This window comes from Sphaeramia orbicularis, chromosome 10 (genome assembly GCF_902148855.1).
Source record: "Sphaeramia orbicularis chromosome 10, fSphaOr1.1, whole genome shotgun sequence".
NCBI lineage: Eukaryota > Metazoa > Chordata > Actinopteri > Kurtiformes > Apogonidae > Sphaeramia > Sphaeramia orbicularis.
In genome coordinates this window covers 11,244,726-11,263,493 of record NC_043966.1, presented here as the reverse complement: position 1 = coordinate 11,263,493, position 18,768 = coordinate 11,244,726, and the positions used below count along the sequence as shown (strand labels likewise).

General features: G+C 37.3%; 1 protein-coding gene and 1 long non-coding RNA gene across 2 annotated transcripts in view; one reads left to right on the top strand and one right to left on the bottom strand.

Annotated features, from left to right (window-relative positions):
• LOC115426935 (teneurin-3) overlaps positions 1–18,768 on the top strand; it is a 244,088-nt gene that overhangs the window by 207,125 nt on the left and 18,195 nt on the right. Inside the window, exons 21-22 of the mRNA XM_030145210.1 lie at positions 7,572–7,821; positions 13,727–13,747. Of these exons, the coding sequence (XP_030001070.1) occupies positions 7,572–7,821; positions 13,727–13,747 (271 nt within the window). The remainder of the gene's footprint in view (positions 1–7,571; positions 7,822–13,726; positions 13,748–18,768) is intronic.
• Positions 11,654–18,768, bottom strand: part of LOC115426939 (uncharacterized) — a 35,358-nt gene continuing 28,243 nt past the window's right edge. Inside the window, exon 5 of the long non-coding RNA XR_003936407.1 lies at positions 11,654–13,447. This is a non-coding gene — a long non-coding RNA (uncharacterized LOC115426939). The remainder of the gene's footprint in view (positions 13,448–18,768) is intronic.

The following is an 18,768-nucleotide window of genomic DNA, read 5'->3' as shown; positions in this document are numbered from 1 at the left end:
TTGAGCTGATTTAGGATCATTTTGGTGTGCTGAATCCAAAAATCACATTAATTTTGCTCAATCAGGTCAACTTTCTGAACTATGCTACATATTAGCTTTTTAACATTTTTGCTTACATTTATGGGCATTTTCACATCATATGATACAAAATTCTTTCATATTTCTTGCAATAAACGAGTTCTGAAGATTTTACTTTTGCCAATTTATGATTAATGTTTTTTTTAATATTACAGGTGAATGAAATGGCTTCGACCAGAAGATCTTGCAAAAATAAGCCTGACGTATTCTGCTACACCTGCAGTGAATACACCATTGTACCTAACAGGAATCAAGTCACCAGTTTCATAAAGTGTGCTTACCAATCTTATTTTGGTATTAATTATTATATTTTGTGAGAAGATCAAATTTTTCAAAATCAAATTAGCAAAAAAACCTGACCTGATTGAGAAAAACAGATGTCATTTTTGGATTTAGCGGTGCAAAATGGTCCTAATTCAGTTGAAAAACCTAGACAACTTGCAAAAAACATTTTTTTTTAACCCAGTGTAATGATATGAGTACTTAATAATCCCATTCTAGTTCTTAGTTCCTTTTGTAAATGTGCTTTATTGTCGTTGTCATTAGTCTGACTGGAACAAAGTGCTGCTACTGACATTTAATGTGTTGGAATGAGCGTTTCTCAATTAATCCACCAGGGGGCGCCGCTCTCAATTAACCATACTGGACAAATACCACGAAGAAAAGAAAAGTTTTTTTGAGAAGAAGAATGTCAGTAATAACAAACATGGAGACGACAGATGTAACACTATTGTGGATACTAATGTTGATATTAATATTGATGAGAGTAGTTGTTATAAATGCATCAGTAGTTTTTCTCTAACTCTCACAGTCGCTCTTTGAACAGATCCTCTACCTCCACGGTTCCCGCTGGTATTCTCCGTCTGGGTATGCATCCGCGAGCACCTGGAAAATGTATGGAATGTACGCAGAAGATGGACAGAACGCGCCGTTCGTATCTGTCTGTGTCTTTAACGTTGCTTGCGGTCGGCGTTACTTTTGTCACCGTCATTTATTTAGAAAAATCTCCACACTGCTGACATTACTCTTCCGCCGTGTACCTGCTGCCGCAAGTAGCATCGGTGTGGTTGTATTGGAGTACTTTTACAAGTATGAGTACAAGTACACACGCTGAGTATTGGACCCGATACTGGTATTAATATCGGTGCATCCCTAGTACAATGCTATAGCTACTGATGCGAGAATTTAAGTGATTTTGGTTATTATCAAGAAAACCATGGAAAATGTCTGGATATCAGCTCTGAAATTAAACTCTTATGAGCTGTTTTTGTTGTTATCATTATATTTGTCCAAAAAAATGTGTCTTTAGTTGTACCAGGCATTAAAATGAACAAGAAACTGAAGAAAACAAAGGGGCGGTCATATAATTTTTTTCTGTGACTGTATACTGCATTCACATCCAAACATCAAAACCCCATCTATAATCTTATCTGTCTTCACTCTTACACATCTAATTTTTATTTCAGAGGTTGTGTGGAGGTACCTTTTCTCCCTTACATTTTCCCAATCCAAACTGAATAATTCAGACTTGCATTTAACCACTTTTTGACATTTGAGATTTATGGCCCACATGGGTTTTTGGGCAAGGCATGCAGTTCGATATCCTTGGTCGGCACAAAGATGAATCCAAATATCACTGTTTGCCTTCGTTGCTGCTCCAGTATCGATTCTTTAATGCTGTAAACCTTGACTAATGTCCTCACCTAACGTGTTAGCGAGTGGTGGTCTTCTGCCGCTGTACAGACATTTACTATCTCCGCTTGTTGTGACTGCTGCATCATTTTTGCGGCCCTTCGAACATCTGAGGACTTTTTCTCTCATCATTTGTGGCAAAAGACCCGAGCAGAGCAGCCTCGCTCTCTCTGCCTCCACTCCAGAGCCTGTCTAACCAGATAAGGCAAATTGCTGGTGTCTGTGCTTTAGTCCTGCTCCTCTTTTCTTCATTACAAGTGGATATGCCTTCTCCTCAGTCTGCAGCTTGTCTTTATCTTGAGTAACATAGTTGATTCTTATTGGACACAGAGTTCAGCAACTCAGTATCCTGGAGTGTACTTACAGTACAGCTCACACACAGGCTACATTTAAAGCATTCAGTGGTTTCCTGCCCACTCTTAGCCTCTATCAGGGTGAATCAGTGGGTGCTTGGGTGGTATCTGAGAGAATGACTCAGTGTAAAGGAGAACAAAGAAGGACAGGGTGCAATTAAGACACACTCCTGCTCCTCCTCTACCAATCTCTTTACTCTCTGTGTCACCAAGGTGACATTGCTCTGGGCGCTCCAGATTTTTTTTATCAGGTATGGCGACTCGGCCTTGCGTTTGCACCATTAATCATCTCGGAAGCTGTGATGTCTGTATTAAAGCGTTTTTTTTTTCCCCGCTACATGATGGGAATTAGCATTTTATCAAAGAAATTGTTGCCTTGTGTAATGATTTTAAGGACAGAATCAATTGAATGAACCAATGAGCGAATACACATTTGTAGTAGCAGGCAAATGGCCTTGTACTTACAGACGGAGGACTGAGGGAATCTGCAGTTCCATGACCTGGAGTCAGAGTATGTGAATAAAATGCAAAAGCAATTTCTGCTTTTTGTTCAAACTTTTTGTAGAGATTCTGCTGAAATTTATTCAGTACTAACTCAGTTTATGCAGTAGAAAATTACAGTTGGTTCCTGCACGACTTAATACATTTACAATCCTTTACTTTTCACTATTTCTTCCCTCTCTGCTTGAATGTTTGATAATGTTGTAAATGCTGCATCGTCTGCAGCTACAATGTATTATGAACAGTGCGCTGGTTTGATGAAACCGTAGCGCTGTTTTGGAGTTAACTTGGAGCAAGATGGACAACAGATTCTCAGACTTTCGAAAAAGCCTTTCCTCGTTACGCCAAGTAAAACTGTGATGGGTTTTTTTCACCAACTTTTTTTTTTCTTTTCCAAATCCCCCCAAAAAAAACGCCTCCACACATTCATTTACAGCACAAATCAATGAGCAGACACATCCCTAATGGTAGATCCATTCAGCTGCCATGCTTAAACTTGACTTGCAGTCTCCTCTGCAAAATCTGTCAAGGTTTGCTTCTGTCTGAGCAGAGGAAGGAAAAAAAAAAAAAAAATACTTTACCAAACTGTATAAATTGGTTTTCATCCTCTCAAAGTTAGTTAATGACAGTTACTGTTGCATGTGTTTGAGTTTCATTTTTGTTTATTCACATACGGATATTAACCATATTCAGAAGTCAGAATCAGAGCAGAGAGAAATAAAAGTCATCTTTATAAATATGTTTCAGGACCCCAGAGTCATTTTAGTCCAGACACTGCAGGAGTCCCTCCCTCCCCAGCTCGGGGCACTGGATTGTCAGAAGTCTAATTCCCATCAGTCCAGCTCTCCAGCTGAGACGTCAAAGGCTTGATCCTCGCTACAATCATCAACAGTAATGTGTCATGGCCGAGTGTCCTTGAGGGAAGAAAACTGAACCTTAATCTGTTCACTGGCTCTGAGTTATTTCCCATACGAGTGTCTGAAGTTGTAAGAGCAAATCAAAGTTAAAGAGTACTAAATATGGAGAGAATGTAGGGGGTTGTTAAGGATTGATTAGTGTATTTAATTTGTTCCATTATGCCATGTAATAGCCTATGGTAAAGCCTGTGTGTACTGTAAACTATGATGGAAGTGTAAATAGAGAGGACCACGGCAGCTTGCCAAGATGACCTCAGCATTAAATTTGTTTGCTTTTTTTTTAAGCTGAATGGAAGCCAAAGTGCCTGACTGCTGTATTTCTGCAGCTGATCCATGCTCTACACACCTTGTTACTCCTCTGCATATTAGAAACATCTTTGTCATCCTTTGAGAATGTTAAGTAGCTATTTACCTATTAAACATATTATTCCACATTATCATTCTGGCCAGATTACACAGTTTATTTGTTATTTGTAGCAATGCTTCCGGGTTCGGTGTCAACCTTTTGGCTCAGTGAGTGTTTCATCACGCTGTGTGTTTCATTCGATGAGCAAGCGCATGGATCACGGTTCAATTAAAGTCCCAAGGTCGTGCGTTTGATGGCGTCACACATAAAACCGTCCCCCGGATCTATTTGTCTTTGTTAGAGGTTCATGTATAATGCTCTGCGATACAAAAGCTGGATTGGTCAGATTGTCCTGTCAGGAGTCTCTGCAGACCTTGCCTCCATTTGAATTTGCCCTTCAATCAATTAAATCAATGAAAGGAACTAATCAGAAGAGAGATGTGCGCTACATGACAGCACACCTCGGATTTCACATAGAGTACGTGGAGGGTTCCGATGACTTGTGGGATAATGCTGCAGGAGAACGACATTATATGGCCATTCAGTGGTGTCATAGATTCACTAATTAGGGCAGAGGCTCTGTGAATTCAAACAAGTTGCTGGATGTGAATAATTAAGTGCTTCCAGCATGCACTTCTTCCCTTTGATGTGTTTTCCCCTTTGAAGAAAGTCCCTCTATATCAGTAACCCCCTCCTAAAAAAGCCAGTTATATCTGCTTCTTGTTAAAATATTAATCTGTAGTGACTCACCAAATTTGGCGAGTCCAGAGTAAATGTATGCTCTGGTATTAGTGGGAGGTGTCATGCAAACTATGTAAGTTTTCTCTCTCTCTTTGACATGAGGAAAACGGAGTTCCTTTCAAGTTAAAAGGGACATTTTCAACATAATATATTTAGCTTCTGGATGGGTTTCAATAGTCATATGATTGATGTATTGCAGTTCATCAACAGGACTGAGGGTCAGCTGCTTATTTCTGGAAAGGAGGTTATGAGATCAGTCGTGTTTATGTGTCAGAGGGATTACATACAAAGTACCGTTCAATGTGTGTGTGTGTGTGTGTGTGTGTGTGTGTGTGTGTGTGTGAGTGCAAGTGTAGTGTTCTTGTTCTGACATCACATATATTGGAAACTGTATATGACTTTTTTATGGCCTCCACCAAGGAGGTATTGTGATCACTTTGCTTTGGGTGTTTGTTTGTTTGTTTGTTAGCAAGATAACTCAAAAAGTTACGGACGGATTTTCATGAAATTTTCAGGAAATGCTGATACTGGCACAAGGAACAAAAGATGAAATTTTGGTGGTGGTCGGGGGGGGGGGGGGGGGGGGGGGTGTCTAGTTTATATTGTCATTGATCTAATTTCCATAAAAACAGTTTAAAAACTAGAAAATCACTCAGACAGCATAGACCTCCGCCAAGGCAGACCAGCCCCCCCCCCCCCAATCACCACAAAAATTTAATTATCTGTTTCTTGTGCCAGTATCAACATTTCCTGAAAATTTCATCCAATCCCATCCATAACTTTTTGAGTTATCTTGCTAACACACAGACAAGCAGACAAGCCCAGATGAAAACATAACCTCTGTTGTTCCTTGGCAGAGGTAAAAAAAATAGTAAAAAAGTAAAAATAAAAAATCAGGAAAACTCTTGCATTATGCTGTTTCCAATCAAGGCAATTATTTCATGTAAAAAAGCCAAAACTTTTACCTCCCTTGGTCTCAGGAGGATATAGCATAAATCTAACAAAGCTAATGCTCAAGTGATAATAAAATAAAACTATCACGGCAAAAAAAAAAAAAGTCCCATTCAAATTTTTTTGAAACTTGATGGAATGCTCAGCTATGGGCCAAGGACTAACCCATTACCTGTAAGAGGCTGAATATCTGTGCTTATTCTGAGATAAAACGAGTAGGTGTTTGATAGAATTAGAGGACTGTGGGACCTTGGTGGAAGTAAACTCACTCTGAGTGTCCTTCTAATTTCCTGTTCACTGTCACGGTAACTTAAATCGAACTGATTCAGTCACACTTTCTAAATTTCAACACTTACTTATATCATTTCACTCAACACGTGGTTAAACATAACTTTACAGTCAGAGGGATACAACAAGGCTGTTTGAGTCTTTCAAGGAAGATGATTTATTAAATTATTGTTTAACTCTTCCAATGCTGCACCTGTTCCTTATCTTTTACAGCAGTTGTTCTCAAACTTTTTACAGTGGAGTACCCCTGAAATACGTTTAAGCCAAGTACCCCCAACTCTTGCTTCAGCATTTTTGATTGAAAAATGAGGCAAAATTTATTCCTGTCCCAAAAGTATCTGTTTTTATTTTCAAAACTTTGTAAACAAACAACATACATTTAACTTTAATATATTAAAAATAACACATCTTTTATAAGTAAATTTTTTCTGCAAAATATAAACCGAAAAGTGCCATCTTTGATTGATAAGAAAAATAAATGAATTGGTCATTAATGAATAAATGAACTTTTCATCAACAAAAAATAATGACTTAATTACTCAAAAAACCCCAAATTTTGAATAATATAAAATAGAAATGTTCTTGAAATGTTACCAAAGCTTAAAAATACTGAAATGAAATAAGGTCAGGAGTGTCAATTTTATTGTATTTATTGTGTTTTACATTTCAGCATTAAGATAAGATAAGACTTTATGGATCCCACCATGGGGAAATTTCACAGTTTACAGCAGCAACAACACACCAGTGTAAGAGAAACAGGTAGAAAAAAAAAAACAAAAAACACATGTGAGAGTGAAATATGAATGAAAATAAGAAATGTGGTAAAATGAGAGGAAACATGATGACTTATTTAATGTGTTTTTCCCCAAAAATGTAACGTACCCCCTGGGCTTCTTCCAAGTACCCCTGGGGGTATGCATACCCCCATTTGAGAGGCTGTTTTGCAATAAGCTAAAACTGTAATGCATTCAGTTCCATTATAGTAGAACAGATAATTTTAACAGCTTCGACTAAAATAAAATCTCCAGTCCTCTGTCCTCTCTCTGGTCAAATAAATTCTAAAACAGGAAAGGTCTCCTTCCCAAAGCTCAAGTATATAACCACCATCATCATAATCGTAAACATAATCATCCAGGCAAAAGAAATCAACATAAACGGGTGATGATTTAACATAAAGTGCATCCCTTACGTTCTTGTAGGCAGGACAGTTAAAAACATCGAGATTAAAAAACTCATTTCGCTGAGCCGTTATAAACAGTGTGTCATCCTCTGGAGAAGCATTAAACCTCAAAGTCTTTAGGGCTAATGGTGATTTACCTCGACACAACTGTGCACATAGGGATGTTTGTGTTGGTTAAGATTACATTTAACATATTGTTCGACACTGCCGTTGTTGTAATGAGACAATAAGACAGTAATTTAACATATCAACAAGACACTTCTCTAAATATGTGAAATATTACAATGATTAATAACCCAAAAAATGAAGCAGGAAGTTTTATTCTTACTTAAAAGTTCATAAACAATGTTCTGTAGTTAGCTGAACATGAGTGTATCTCTTTTCGGCCATGTCTGTCTCTGCAAAAACGACACATCCCAAGAGAATCCTTAAATGCTGGACAGATAATGAGCCCACATGCTGCTACCAGTGACAAACAACCGTTTTGCTTTCACACATGGAAGTAACTAGTGTTTGTTTCCTAGGCATCCTTTACAAAGGCAGCGGGGAGAACCAGTTCATCTCCCTCCAGCCTCCTGTGATCTCCACTGTCATGGGGAATGGGCGGCGCAGAAGCATCTCATGCCCCAGCTGTAATGGCCAGGCCCTGGGCAACAAGCTGCTGGCGCCGGTGGCCCTGGCGTGGGGCATCGATGGAAGTTTGTATGTGGGAGATTTTAACTACATCCGACGCATCTACCCATCTGGCAATGTCACCAGTATCATGGAGCTCAGGTAAGGAGTTTTCATGCATGTTTTTATCTGTAACGTGTCGACTCTACATATTATATCTACAGAAATAATGCACTATAGTAATTATTTATACCAGGGGTGTAGGGATGGGAATCGAGAACCGGTTCTTTTTGAGAATCGGTTCTCAAATAGAACCGGTTCCCAGTAGCTCAATTCCTTGGAATTGTTTGCCTGCCTGCTTAACGAGTCTGCTTACCGATTCCACCTTCGTTGTGCATGCGTGATGACGTCACGTGCATGCTGCATTGTTTTGGTAAGAACATAGCCAACATGACATGGAGGCAGAAATGGTCTAAAAAGACGACACCAGGTCCACTTAGAACACTGTCAAAGCTTCCATTTCTTCAAAAGGGTGGAATCCCTCCAATATGCTCAAACATTTGTCCACAGCATGTGATTCATTTACAAGAATGTCACGAATTTGATACTCTACTTAGCGACGCTGGTGAATCTAGTGGCAGTGACCACCCAGCCGTTATCTGGGCCCAGTTCCGTTGTGGGCAACAAACGTCCTGCCCCCTCAAATAAAAGTTTCCGAAGGTAGGGGAAAGGAAATGAGGTGCACAACAACGGGAGACAGAGGAATTAGTAAAGCGCCTTTAGTTTCACTTTTGCCGCGTTTCCACTACGTGGAACCAGCTCGACTCGGTATTCCTTGAGACCGTTTCCATTACAAGATACTACCAACTTTACAGTACCTGGTCGTCATAGTGATGTGGCACGTTACTTCTGTGTCATCTGTTCAGAGAGTTGCTAATAAACTCGTTAGTTGCGTGTTGTCTCGTCTGAATTTTTACGTCGGCCACCAAAGACTGATTCTCCTCAACCGACCATGGTGTAGTTTTGGGCTGTTATCATGTGAATTAATGTACCACTATATGTACTGTCCACTTCCGCATCTGTTTTTTGTAAAACAGCGGGTCACAGATACAACTCTCTGACCAATCAGTGGTCTGCAGTGTTTACACGTCACGTTTTAGTATCTGGTCCCTAGTCGTGGAACCTCAGCGGAGGTGATACCAAAAAAGTAGTACCAGGTACCAGATTCCAGGTCCTTTCTCGTAATGGAAACGCAAAAAAGGCCGAGTCGAGTCGAGCCGATACCACATACTGGAAATGCAGCATTTCACTGTACACGCCCCCCCCACCCCCCCCACCCCAAAAAAACTGGGCCCGGGGTTGTCTGTTGTTATTATTTGTACATACTGTATATGTTATATTTTCTGTGCAGAGGTAGACATATAAAAGACACTTAATGCAAACACACCCGTTTGTACTCTTTTATTCCTACACCCAATGAGAATCAATAAGAGAATTTTTAAGGAATCGGATCGATAAGCAAAATCCATAATGGACTCAGAATCGTTCAATTCTTATCGATTCCCATCCCTACAGGGGCCACACTCATCCCAACTGGATCTCAAGTGAGCCGGACCAGTAAAGTAATAGCATCACAACCTATAGATAATGACAACGTTTTCCTCTTTGTTTTAATTCAATTCAACTTTATTTATAGAGCACATTTCACGCACAAGGCAGACTCAATGTGCTTCACAACAGATATGTAACATAAAATATGGATATGAAAACCAACAGTCAAATAAAAAGAGAAGCAGTGCAATAAAAAAACATTCAATTATGAAACTATTTACATTTACAAACTATCCTTTAACAAAAAAAACATGTGAATAACCTGAAAAAAAAAAGAAATTTCTTTGAAAAATAAGTGCAGTTTTAACAATATTATGCCTCAACTTATCATTTATACACATGCATTACGCATAATATTACACGGATATTTGGTAACAAGCATAATATTGTTACAAATGAGGAGTTTGGAACTAAAATAAGACAATTTCTAATTCAGTTTCTCATTTGCCCAGATCATTGTTATTCTTAGTAGATGAACTAGTTTTGCTCTTTTGAAGTAAAATTAACCCAGTTGAACCTAGAAAAATGGAGTTGTCACTATTTATAGGTTATTATGCTATTCTTTTACATTAGATAATATTGGTCTGTATGTGGAACCTGAACTAAAATGAGTTTAACATCCTTGATTGTTAATATCTTCAGTGTAATTTTTGCACTTCCTAAATTCATCCCACAGGCCAGATTTGACATTTTGGCGGGCTAGTTTTGACCTCAGGGGCTGCATGTTTGAGACCCCTGCTTTATAGGTTCTAGAACCTCTTGATGTAAGCAGGTAATGCAGTGTATTCTAGCAGGACTGTGATATAAAGGTTTTCCTACATAAACCACTATTAGGTTTGGGTGCAGTATTACCTCACACACATTAATGTTAAGAGCCTCACAACCTAAATTGCTTTTTCCAAACCTGATGGCTGCAGTTAGTTTCCTAATGGTTGCTTTTTTTGGATGTTTATAATCAGCCCTGGCAAGTCCTAACTTCTGCACACAGATATGGCCACAATGGGCCTAAGTAGTTTTTATTGCCCTTATTATTAATCTACTTACATCCACACAATGTTCTCAACTCAAAGCAAAACTGGTGCAGACTAAGTCCCATACATTGAGACTACCTGCACTCCAGCCTTTTTTTTTTTTTTTTTTTAAATCCTTTTTACTTCAAGTCAGCAGTCATGGTTAAGAAAAATCAGATTTTTGCTTTTGTCTGCTAGAGGATGCCCAGAGAACCTTATTCTACTACATCCTCAAACTCTTCAGGCTGCACCCACACAGGAGACAGGAAATATACGGTTTCAAATCAGACCGACTGCATTACTTTGTCTTTATTAGAGAGGATCCTTGGTTAGACTTAGTATTTTATATATGAATGGTTTTTGCACAGCTTCAAAACTGAATGGAAACTAGTCCAATTTGACCCAAAGTAAGTTTACCTGTTAAATATATAACCAGGTGGGCGGCCATGGCTCAGATAACTGAAGGGTTGGCGGTTCAAATCCCACTCTGTCCCAGTCATGTGCTGTTGTGTCCTTGGGCAAGACACTTCACCCTCCTTGCCTCCAGTGCTGCTACTCACACTGGTGTATGAATGTGTATGAGTGTTTGGTGGTGATCGGAGGGATTGGCAGCCACGCTTCCGTCAGTCTGCCCCAGGGCAGCTGTGGATACAAATGTAGTTTACCACCACCAGAGTGTGAGTGAATGAATAATGGATCCACTGTGCGCTTTGAGTATGCGTTCATAGAGAGCGCTATATAAATCTAATACATTATTATTATTATTATTATTGTTATTATTATTATTATTTTTATTATTACAAGTTTGTTAGATACATCCACTGTCTTTGCATTTGGATCTTAGACTTTGAAATTCGGCATACAATATTCAAGTCCAAGTCAGCTTGTGTTGATAGGGTCAGGGTTAGGTGTGTTTATGGTGTGTTATGTGTTTTATCAGGTCACAGTGCACTTGACCTTTGGCTACCAAGATTAAATTCATTCCTCCTTAAGCCCAAGTGAATATTTGTGCCAAAAAAAAAAAAAAAAATCCCAAGGTATGCGTTCATAGAAAAGTGCTATATAAATCTAATCCATTATTAGTATTATTATTATTATTATTATTAGAAGTTTGTTAGATACAGCCACTGTCTTTACATTTGGATCTTAGACCTTGAAATACAGCAGACAATATTCAAGTCCAAGTCAACTTATATATATATATATATATATATATATATATATATATATATATATATATATATATATATATATATGTACACCAAATGTAAAAAAAAAAAAAAAAATCCTTCAAAGCATTTCTTAGATGGTGCATTTGCAGGAGGAAAATTAAATGTCATCACGTTTTCAGTGTATGCTATACACATACAGCATGTGTGAAATTACATCAGATTTATTCATATTTTGTGTATTTTTTTGTGTTATGGCCAAAATATGTGTTTTATCAGGTCACAGTAAACTTGACCTTTGGCTACCAAGATTAAATTCATTCCTCCTTGAGCCCAAGTGAATATTTGTGCCAAAAAAAAAAAAAAAAAAAAATCCCAAGGCTTATTGCTTAAGATATTACATCCATAAGAAAGATTAGACATGAGGTCACAGTGTCCTTGACATTTTGCCACCAAATTTTCCACCAAATTTTAAGACATTCTCTTGAGGCATACTTAGGATGTTACACATTAAATATAATGGTGTCTGACAGTTTTTACCTTCTTATATTAATGGACAGTGGATGCATGTATAAAGTAATAAAAATAAGCTTTTCTGTGCAGTAATTATACTTACAGAATATGTGCTATATACACTGTAATATATGTTATCAGGGTGTGGAGTGACGTATATCAGGATATGATATTTTGGTCAAATTGCACAGTCCTACTCTATAATTGCAGCTGCTAATGAAAGTAGACAGAATGTGGAAAGTCTGAACTCACTTTACATTTCTACATTATGTCTTCGGTGTGGAGAGGGAAGCTAAAATGGCATGGCGCACAGACTCTCAGTCACACACATCTTTCCACCACCCATAGAAATTTGAAATCTTTTTCCTATCCATCTCCATAATTAGGAAAGACATCCTGTCTTCAGCATGTAATTGGGGTGATTTACACCCTCATGCCAAGTTGGCATCTCTGAGCAATGACTCTGATTTGGCCAGTTGGCTTATTTCAAAGTGGCAGATGTTGATTAAGCGTACATTGGGTCATCATCCTTTATTGAGACACGTACGTTACAAACATATGAAAACTGTCTTAAATTTACAAAGGTCACCCTGCTAAAAACTCGCCAGTTAGTCTTGGGTTGGGTTTTAATTTAGCATTACCATCACAAGGGTTAGAGTTGACAAACATATTCCCGAAAGTCCAAGAGAGGAGGTAATTTGGGGAGAGAAAATGTTGCTGTCGGGACCCGGACCATAGATCTGAGCAGTGAACGGTAGAACGGGGCAGCTCCAACACAGTGAAGTGTGTAACAATATTAATAGGAAGCAGGGCACTGCTGTAAAGAGGCGTGCATGCTCAGCAACACTTTCCTCAGTAAATAATGGTTTAAGAAATAGTTGTCTCCCAGCAGCTATTTTACAGTAATTACAAGGAGAACATAACAAAACACTACTATGAGGACTTATGTCAGGTATGTTAAATTTAGTGTGCTACAGGAACATTTTTAAATTAGATATATATATACGGCAGTGGCGATATAAACCAGAACAAGTGGAAAAATGGCCTAATACTTTATTAGTGAATTACAGTACATCACATCTGCTTTGTTTATAATTGGTACCGATACTAAAAGAACACATCTATTTTGTTGTCGGCTATAAAATGTTACTGTTTGTATGTGTGTGCGTGTAATTGCCTTAACCCTACTGGTGCAAAAGTAAATTCAGTATTTAGATTCTGGCTTCAGTGGCCAAGTGCAACAACTGGTGGAATCAATATTTCAATACGAGTGGTCAAATTGACAAAAGCAGTGGTAATTCAGGATGAAGCTTTATGGAGATCCGAGTCCATATTTTCCTCTCTGTGGGTTGTAACAGCCACAGTCTCGCCTCTCCACTCTCTGCCAAACAGATTGTCTTTGCATGTGAGTTTCTCTTGTGGCCTTGTTGATTCTTCAAGGGGATACTTTGACTTTCGTCGTTTCAGATGATTGTTCGTCCCTCGCTGGACGTGGTGAGGAAGGGGGGGAGGAAAAAAAAAAAAAAGATTGCATTTTAGTCGACTTCTAAGTCCTTGTTGGCACTGGTTTTATTTACTCCTTGTTGTTTCGATTGGGGAATAAACATCCAGCTTATAAATTTGTCATATGAGAAAAAAAAACAACAACATATGATTGAACAAACAATAAATGGAACGAGAAAGAAGTATCCCTTTTAAGAGTTGCTAGTTTTATCAATTTAACTCTTTTTCTTCTTTCCCTGTTCCCTCTGTACCGCCTTATAGAAATAAAGACTTTAGACACAGGTAGGTGTGTTCCTATTAGTGCATGTTTTTGTACGTCCTCATCTTCACCATCTCCACTCCATTTTTACTGTTCCTTTGATTACCGCATAATTCTCACAAACCCATTAGAGCTTAATTACAGCTGAATAACCCAAAGTACACAAAGGCTGTCAGACTTGGTGCAATCGGATAAATAATGAAACAGCTACAACAAACACTGGCATGTTGATGAGCGTTTATTAAAAATATGATAGAATAACCTTTAAGGAATATGTGCAAACGTGCCTTAATTGTAATGTGGTCCCATATGATTGTGCAATAAAACAGGGCCATTGTGAAGCACGTAATTACATTTACAATTACGGTGATTGGCAGATGTTCGGTCCCTCAGGTGTTTACGCAAACGCTTTGTGTTCATGATTAAGACAAAACCGTCAGATCAAGAAAAGATTCACATTGTTGCCAGTTAGGCTGTCGTCATGGTGAACTGGCCATGTTAGACATGCTACAGGGAGTCAATTTTTGAGTACGACCCTACAGAAAAAGGCAGTCTCCAGTGCTTTTCGGGTTTAGATGCAAATGAGACTTGTTTGTATGTGTTTAAATTGGAAATTACTTGTTGACGGCCATAAATGAGGATGATCATTAATGACATTTTTACAGAATTTGCTCATATTTCAGTTTATAAATTGGACAAGTGCCTGTTAACCCATAAACACCCAAACATCTACTGTCGACCAAAACCAGCTACTGATTGAAACGGTTTAATAGCTGTTGATCTATTAATCCAGTGTTTTTCAACCTTGGGGTCGCCTGGAATTCAAATGGGGTCGCCTGAAATTTCTAGTAATTGATTAAAAAAAAAAAACGTACTAATAAAAAATATATGGTGAGTTGATAATCACAATCACAATACATAAAAGACAAACTGTGAAGCTGAAACTGAAGCACTGTGGTTCTGTTTATCTTTCAAATGTTCATTGTGGTCGGTTTCAGATGCTGCAGCTCTTTCATAATTCATAGTTTGAGTTCTTGTTTGTTCAGTATTAATTGTCAGCCTTGGAAATCCAAGCTGGACTGACTGTACATATCCTGACCAAGGAAAATCAAATTCTCACTTTGTGCAGTAATCTACACCTGGCTTTACAGCCTCCGTCCATAATAATATACATTATATAGACTAAATGTCGTCTAAAATTAACGTTTATGTGCAACATAGTATAGCAAACTATTACATGATTAAAAACAAATTAATTTTAGCAAAAAAAAATAAAAGTCTCCATTTTGAATGTCTGGGGTTGCCAGAAATTTGTGACGTTAAAATGGGGTTGGGAGCCACTGGACTAATCCTATCAATATATATAAATAATTGGTGTAAAATACAGTTTATCATCTTTTCATGGTCATCAGATATGACCCATTTGGACGTTCAGATGCTCTGTAATGAACATGGAAACACCGTCATCTTCTACAACATTAATTCATCAGTAAAACCCATAGGTTTGGATCAATAACAGTGAATGGAGACAGTTAGTTTTATGTTCTCTTAATGATAGATTTTATTGTAAAAGACACTTTTTCTTCAGTTTTCTGTTTTGATATGATACCATCTGAATTTACTCTGAGCTTTAATGAACATCTACATGATCACTGAAGTAAATATAGGAAAGTTACACTGAAAAAATGCAAAATACAGAGGACAATATTATAATAAATGGTGATAAATCACGTAATGAAGGTTAAATAGAGAGAAAAAATAAATAAAAATAGCACTGGGTTTTTATGGGTTAAAACAGTCCAGAGACCAAAATTACTTATTTGCACTGTTTTTTTCCCCCCAGGACACAAAGGTAGTCATTATTATGGAGGCGTCTTGTTACATGGCCAGGATTAGTTTTGGTCTGAATGTCATTTGTACATTCACAAGCTAACAGGCTAACAACAAGGTTATGCACCTAATATAAACCCCAGCCGAAACATAGTGAGGAGAGATTAAATGAAAAATGATGTCTGCGCTTGAGATGGTTGATACTATAATCAGGGTTTCTGAAGGCTTCAATGACTTAATTTGAGAGTTTTAAGACCATTATGAATGCAATTTGAGATGTATTTCATGTACGTAATGGCAAAACAAAGTATGAGGCATAATTGGAAAATTGGAGTCTGACTTTGGTGACGTTCCTGATGTGCATACAGAGCAGTATTAGGGTGAATGCAGGGGCTTGTTGGTGGCTTTTTACTTTTTCCCCTGATTTCCCACATGACTCTAATGCCTTTAAACCCCATGTTGCGGTAAGCTTCATAGGTTATTTTGAACAGGTTTCATCCAAACACTAAATGTACTGCTCTGAAGTCGGAGCTTGTTGCACTTGAACTTTATTAGATGAAAACAGAAACTCAACGTCTAGAAGTTTTTTTTGTTTTGTTTTGGTTTTTTTTAATGAGAGAAGACCACCACCATTTCCCACAGACTGTGTCACAACATCCTTGTTGGGGGTGCTCTGATTATTTCACAGCTTGAATTAATGGTGACTGGTTTTGTTTTGTCGTTTTGTTTACAGTGTGGTAAATACCCCCCCCCCCCCCCCCCCCCCCCCCCCCCCCCCCCCCACAAAGAAAAAAAAATTGCTAGAGTTTAAGCTGCATTAGCATAAAAACAGGACAAAGACATCCCAGAATTCACAAATACTCTTTCTATTGCAGTTCTGTCCTCAGTCCAGATCAAAAGATGAAACAAACCATGTAAATACACTGAATTCAGCTGTTTCATTGCTAACAATAGGCTGGCCACAAACAATGATGACTGATGGCATAATATAGTTTTATAATGTGACAATTATTATTGCAATACATTTTTGGATTTTGTCTGTACGATTAATTTTGTTTACATCATTTACATTACAAAATGGTTCAGTGTTAGTTGTAATGTAATTTTACTCAGTGTTACTAATAATAATAATAATAATAATAAAGTTTATTGATATAGCACTTAGGGCTGCACGATTTTGGCCAAAGAGAAAATCTCGATTTTTTTCCTCTAAAAATTCCATTTTCAATTTTGATTTTTGGAGGCACAAGAGATGAAATTGATTTGACGATTTCCGTTTTTTTTGTTTTTTGTTTTTAAATTGTCTTGATTTTAAAAGCCAATATTGATTTAAAATTGATTAGTCCTGCAGCCCTAACAGCACTTTTTAAAAAAAGATTTCACAAAGTGCTTTACAATAAAGTCAAAAGTAAAATACATAGGCAAAAAAAAAACTCCACATTGCTACATACACAGGCATAAAAATATAAATAATAAAACCATATAAACCATATAAAATCATAAAAGCCTGTCTAAACAAGGCAGTCTTCAGTTGCTTTTTAGTTTAAAGTTTGAAGTAATACATATACAGGGTGGGGAAGCAAAATGTACAATATTTTGAGGCAGGAATTGAAAGACAGTGTATGACCAATTAGTTTATTGAAAGTCATGAGAATTTATTTGCCACAAGAAAACTGACATAATAGAAAATGTTTTTATTCTATGTGTCCTCCTTCTTTCTCAATAACTGCCTTCACACGCTTCCTGAAACTTGCGCAAGTGTTCCTCAAATATTCGGGTGACTTTCTCGTAATAGTTTTGCTCATAGTCATTCTCTTCTTTCCATTATAAACAGTCTTTATGGACACTCCAACTATTTTTGAAACCTCCTTTGGTGTGATGAGTGCATTCAGCAAATCACACACTCTTTGACGTTTGCTTTCCTGATTACTCATATGGGCAAAAGTTTCTGAAAAAGTATGGATAATAGTGTTAGGTATGATTATGACATCAATATATGTTTAGTTTCAAAACAACTGACCTAGTGCCTGCTGAGAAAAAACTAAATGTTCATTGTAAATTTTGCTTCCCCACCCTGTATATATTTTTATCATCGTAATTGTTTAAATGTTCCACTTCTAGAGTTACAAAATATTTGTCACCTTCCAACTATAAATAATTATTTTAGGCAAAAGTCAGATGTCTAAAACTCACATAGAAAGAAAAATCAGCCTTTAATCTTAAAATAAATATTGACTTGTCATGTAATGTGATAATTATTGACAACAGACATGACTATTTTCATCAGGATAATATCTGAGCTCAACAGCGATAGGAACTGATTATAGGTGTGATGTTTTCTGATGTTCTTCTGAAGGTGTTTCGTGCTCTTACGGAAAGGTGAAGCAACTTCGTTAAGATACAGAGTAGCACAGTAAGACTTGTGAAAACACCTCTAATTAGCCAAAATCGTCATGAGGTAGATCTTACACAGCCTGTAAATAAAGGCAGAGAAAAGATGCAGAAGTCTAGTAAGATACAATATACTGAAGAGTACTGATGGGATTTGATGCTAAAAAAAACTATCAATCACTGCAGCTAGTTCACCTAATGCATGTTTAACCCTGTAAAGCCTGAACCGTTAAATCACTGATGGAAAATTCCAGTTCTTTGAAACTGGAGCCTTTATTGGTCCTTCTGAAGAACCCTTTTTTTTCTCCAAATATCAATTTCCATGTATGATTTTCAATTTTCAAATGCAGTTTAACATGTCTTAACCCTATAACGCTGAACGTATCATATTTGATACATCAGGTCTCAACGGTCAAATATTATTATTTTTGAACCCACAAAAACATAGTTTAACCCTTAGGGGTCTGAGCCTATTTTGGCTGTTTTTAAGTACTTTTGATTTTGCCTTTATATACTATATAAAGAAATGTTTACTATAGCCATGTTTGGTATCTTTTTTTTTTCAGCACAACTTCATCTATCTCATCTGCCTATTATTTTTTCACTTAAGGACAAAAAACACAAAAAATATAAAATCCGATTAGAAAAATGTATATAATTTATTCCATAAATAACACACTGATGCTTAACGAACCTTTTCAAAGACTTTAAAAGTGAATATTGGTTCCAAATATTAGGTATATAAAATTAAAATTGTAATTAATTAAAACTATACTCAAGTATTTGACATCAAAGCATATCTTTACATAGGCATTTTCTCTGG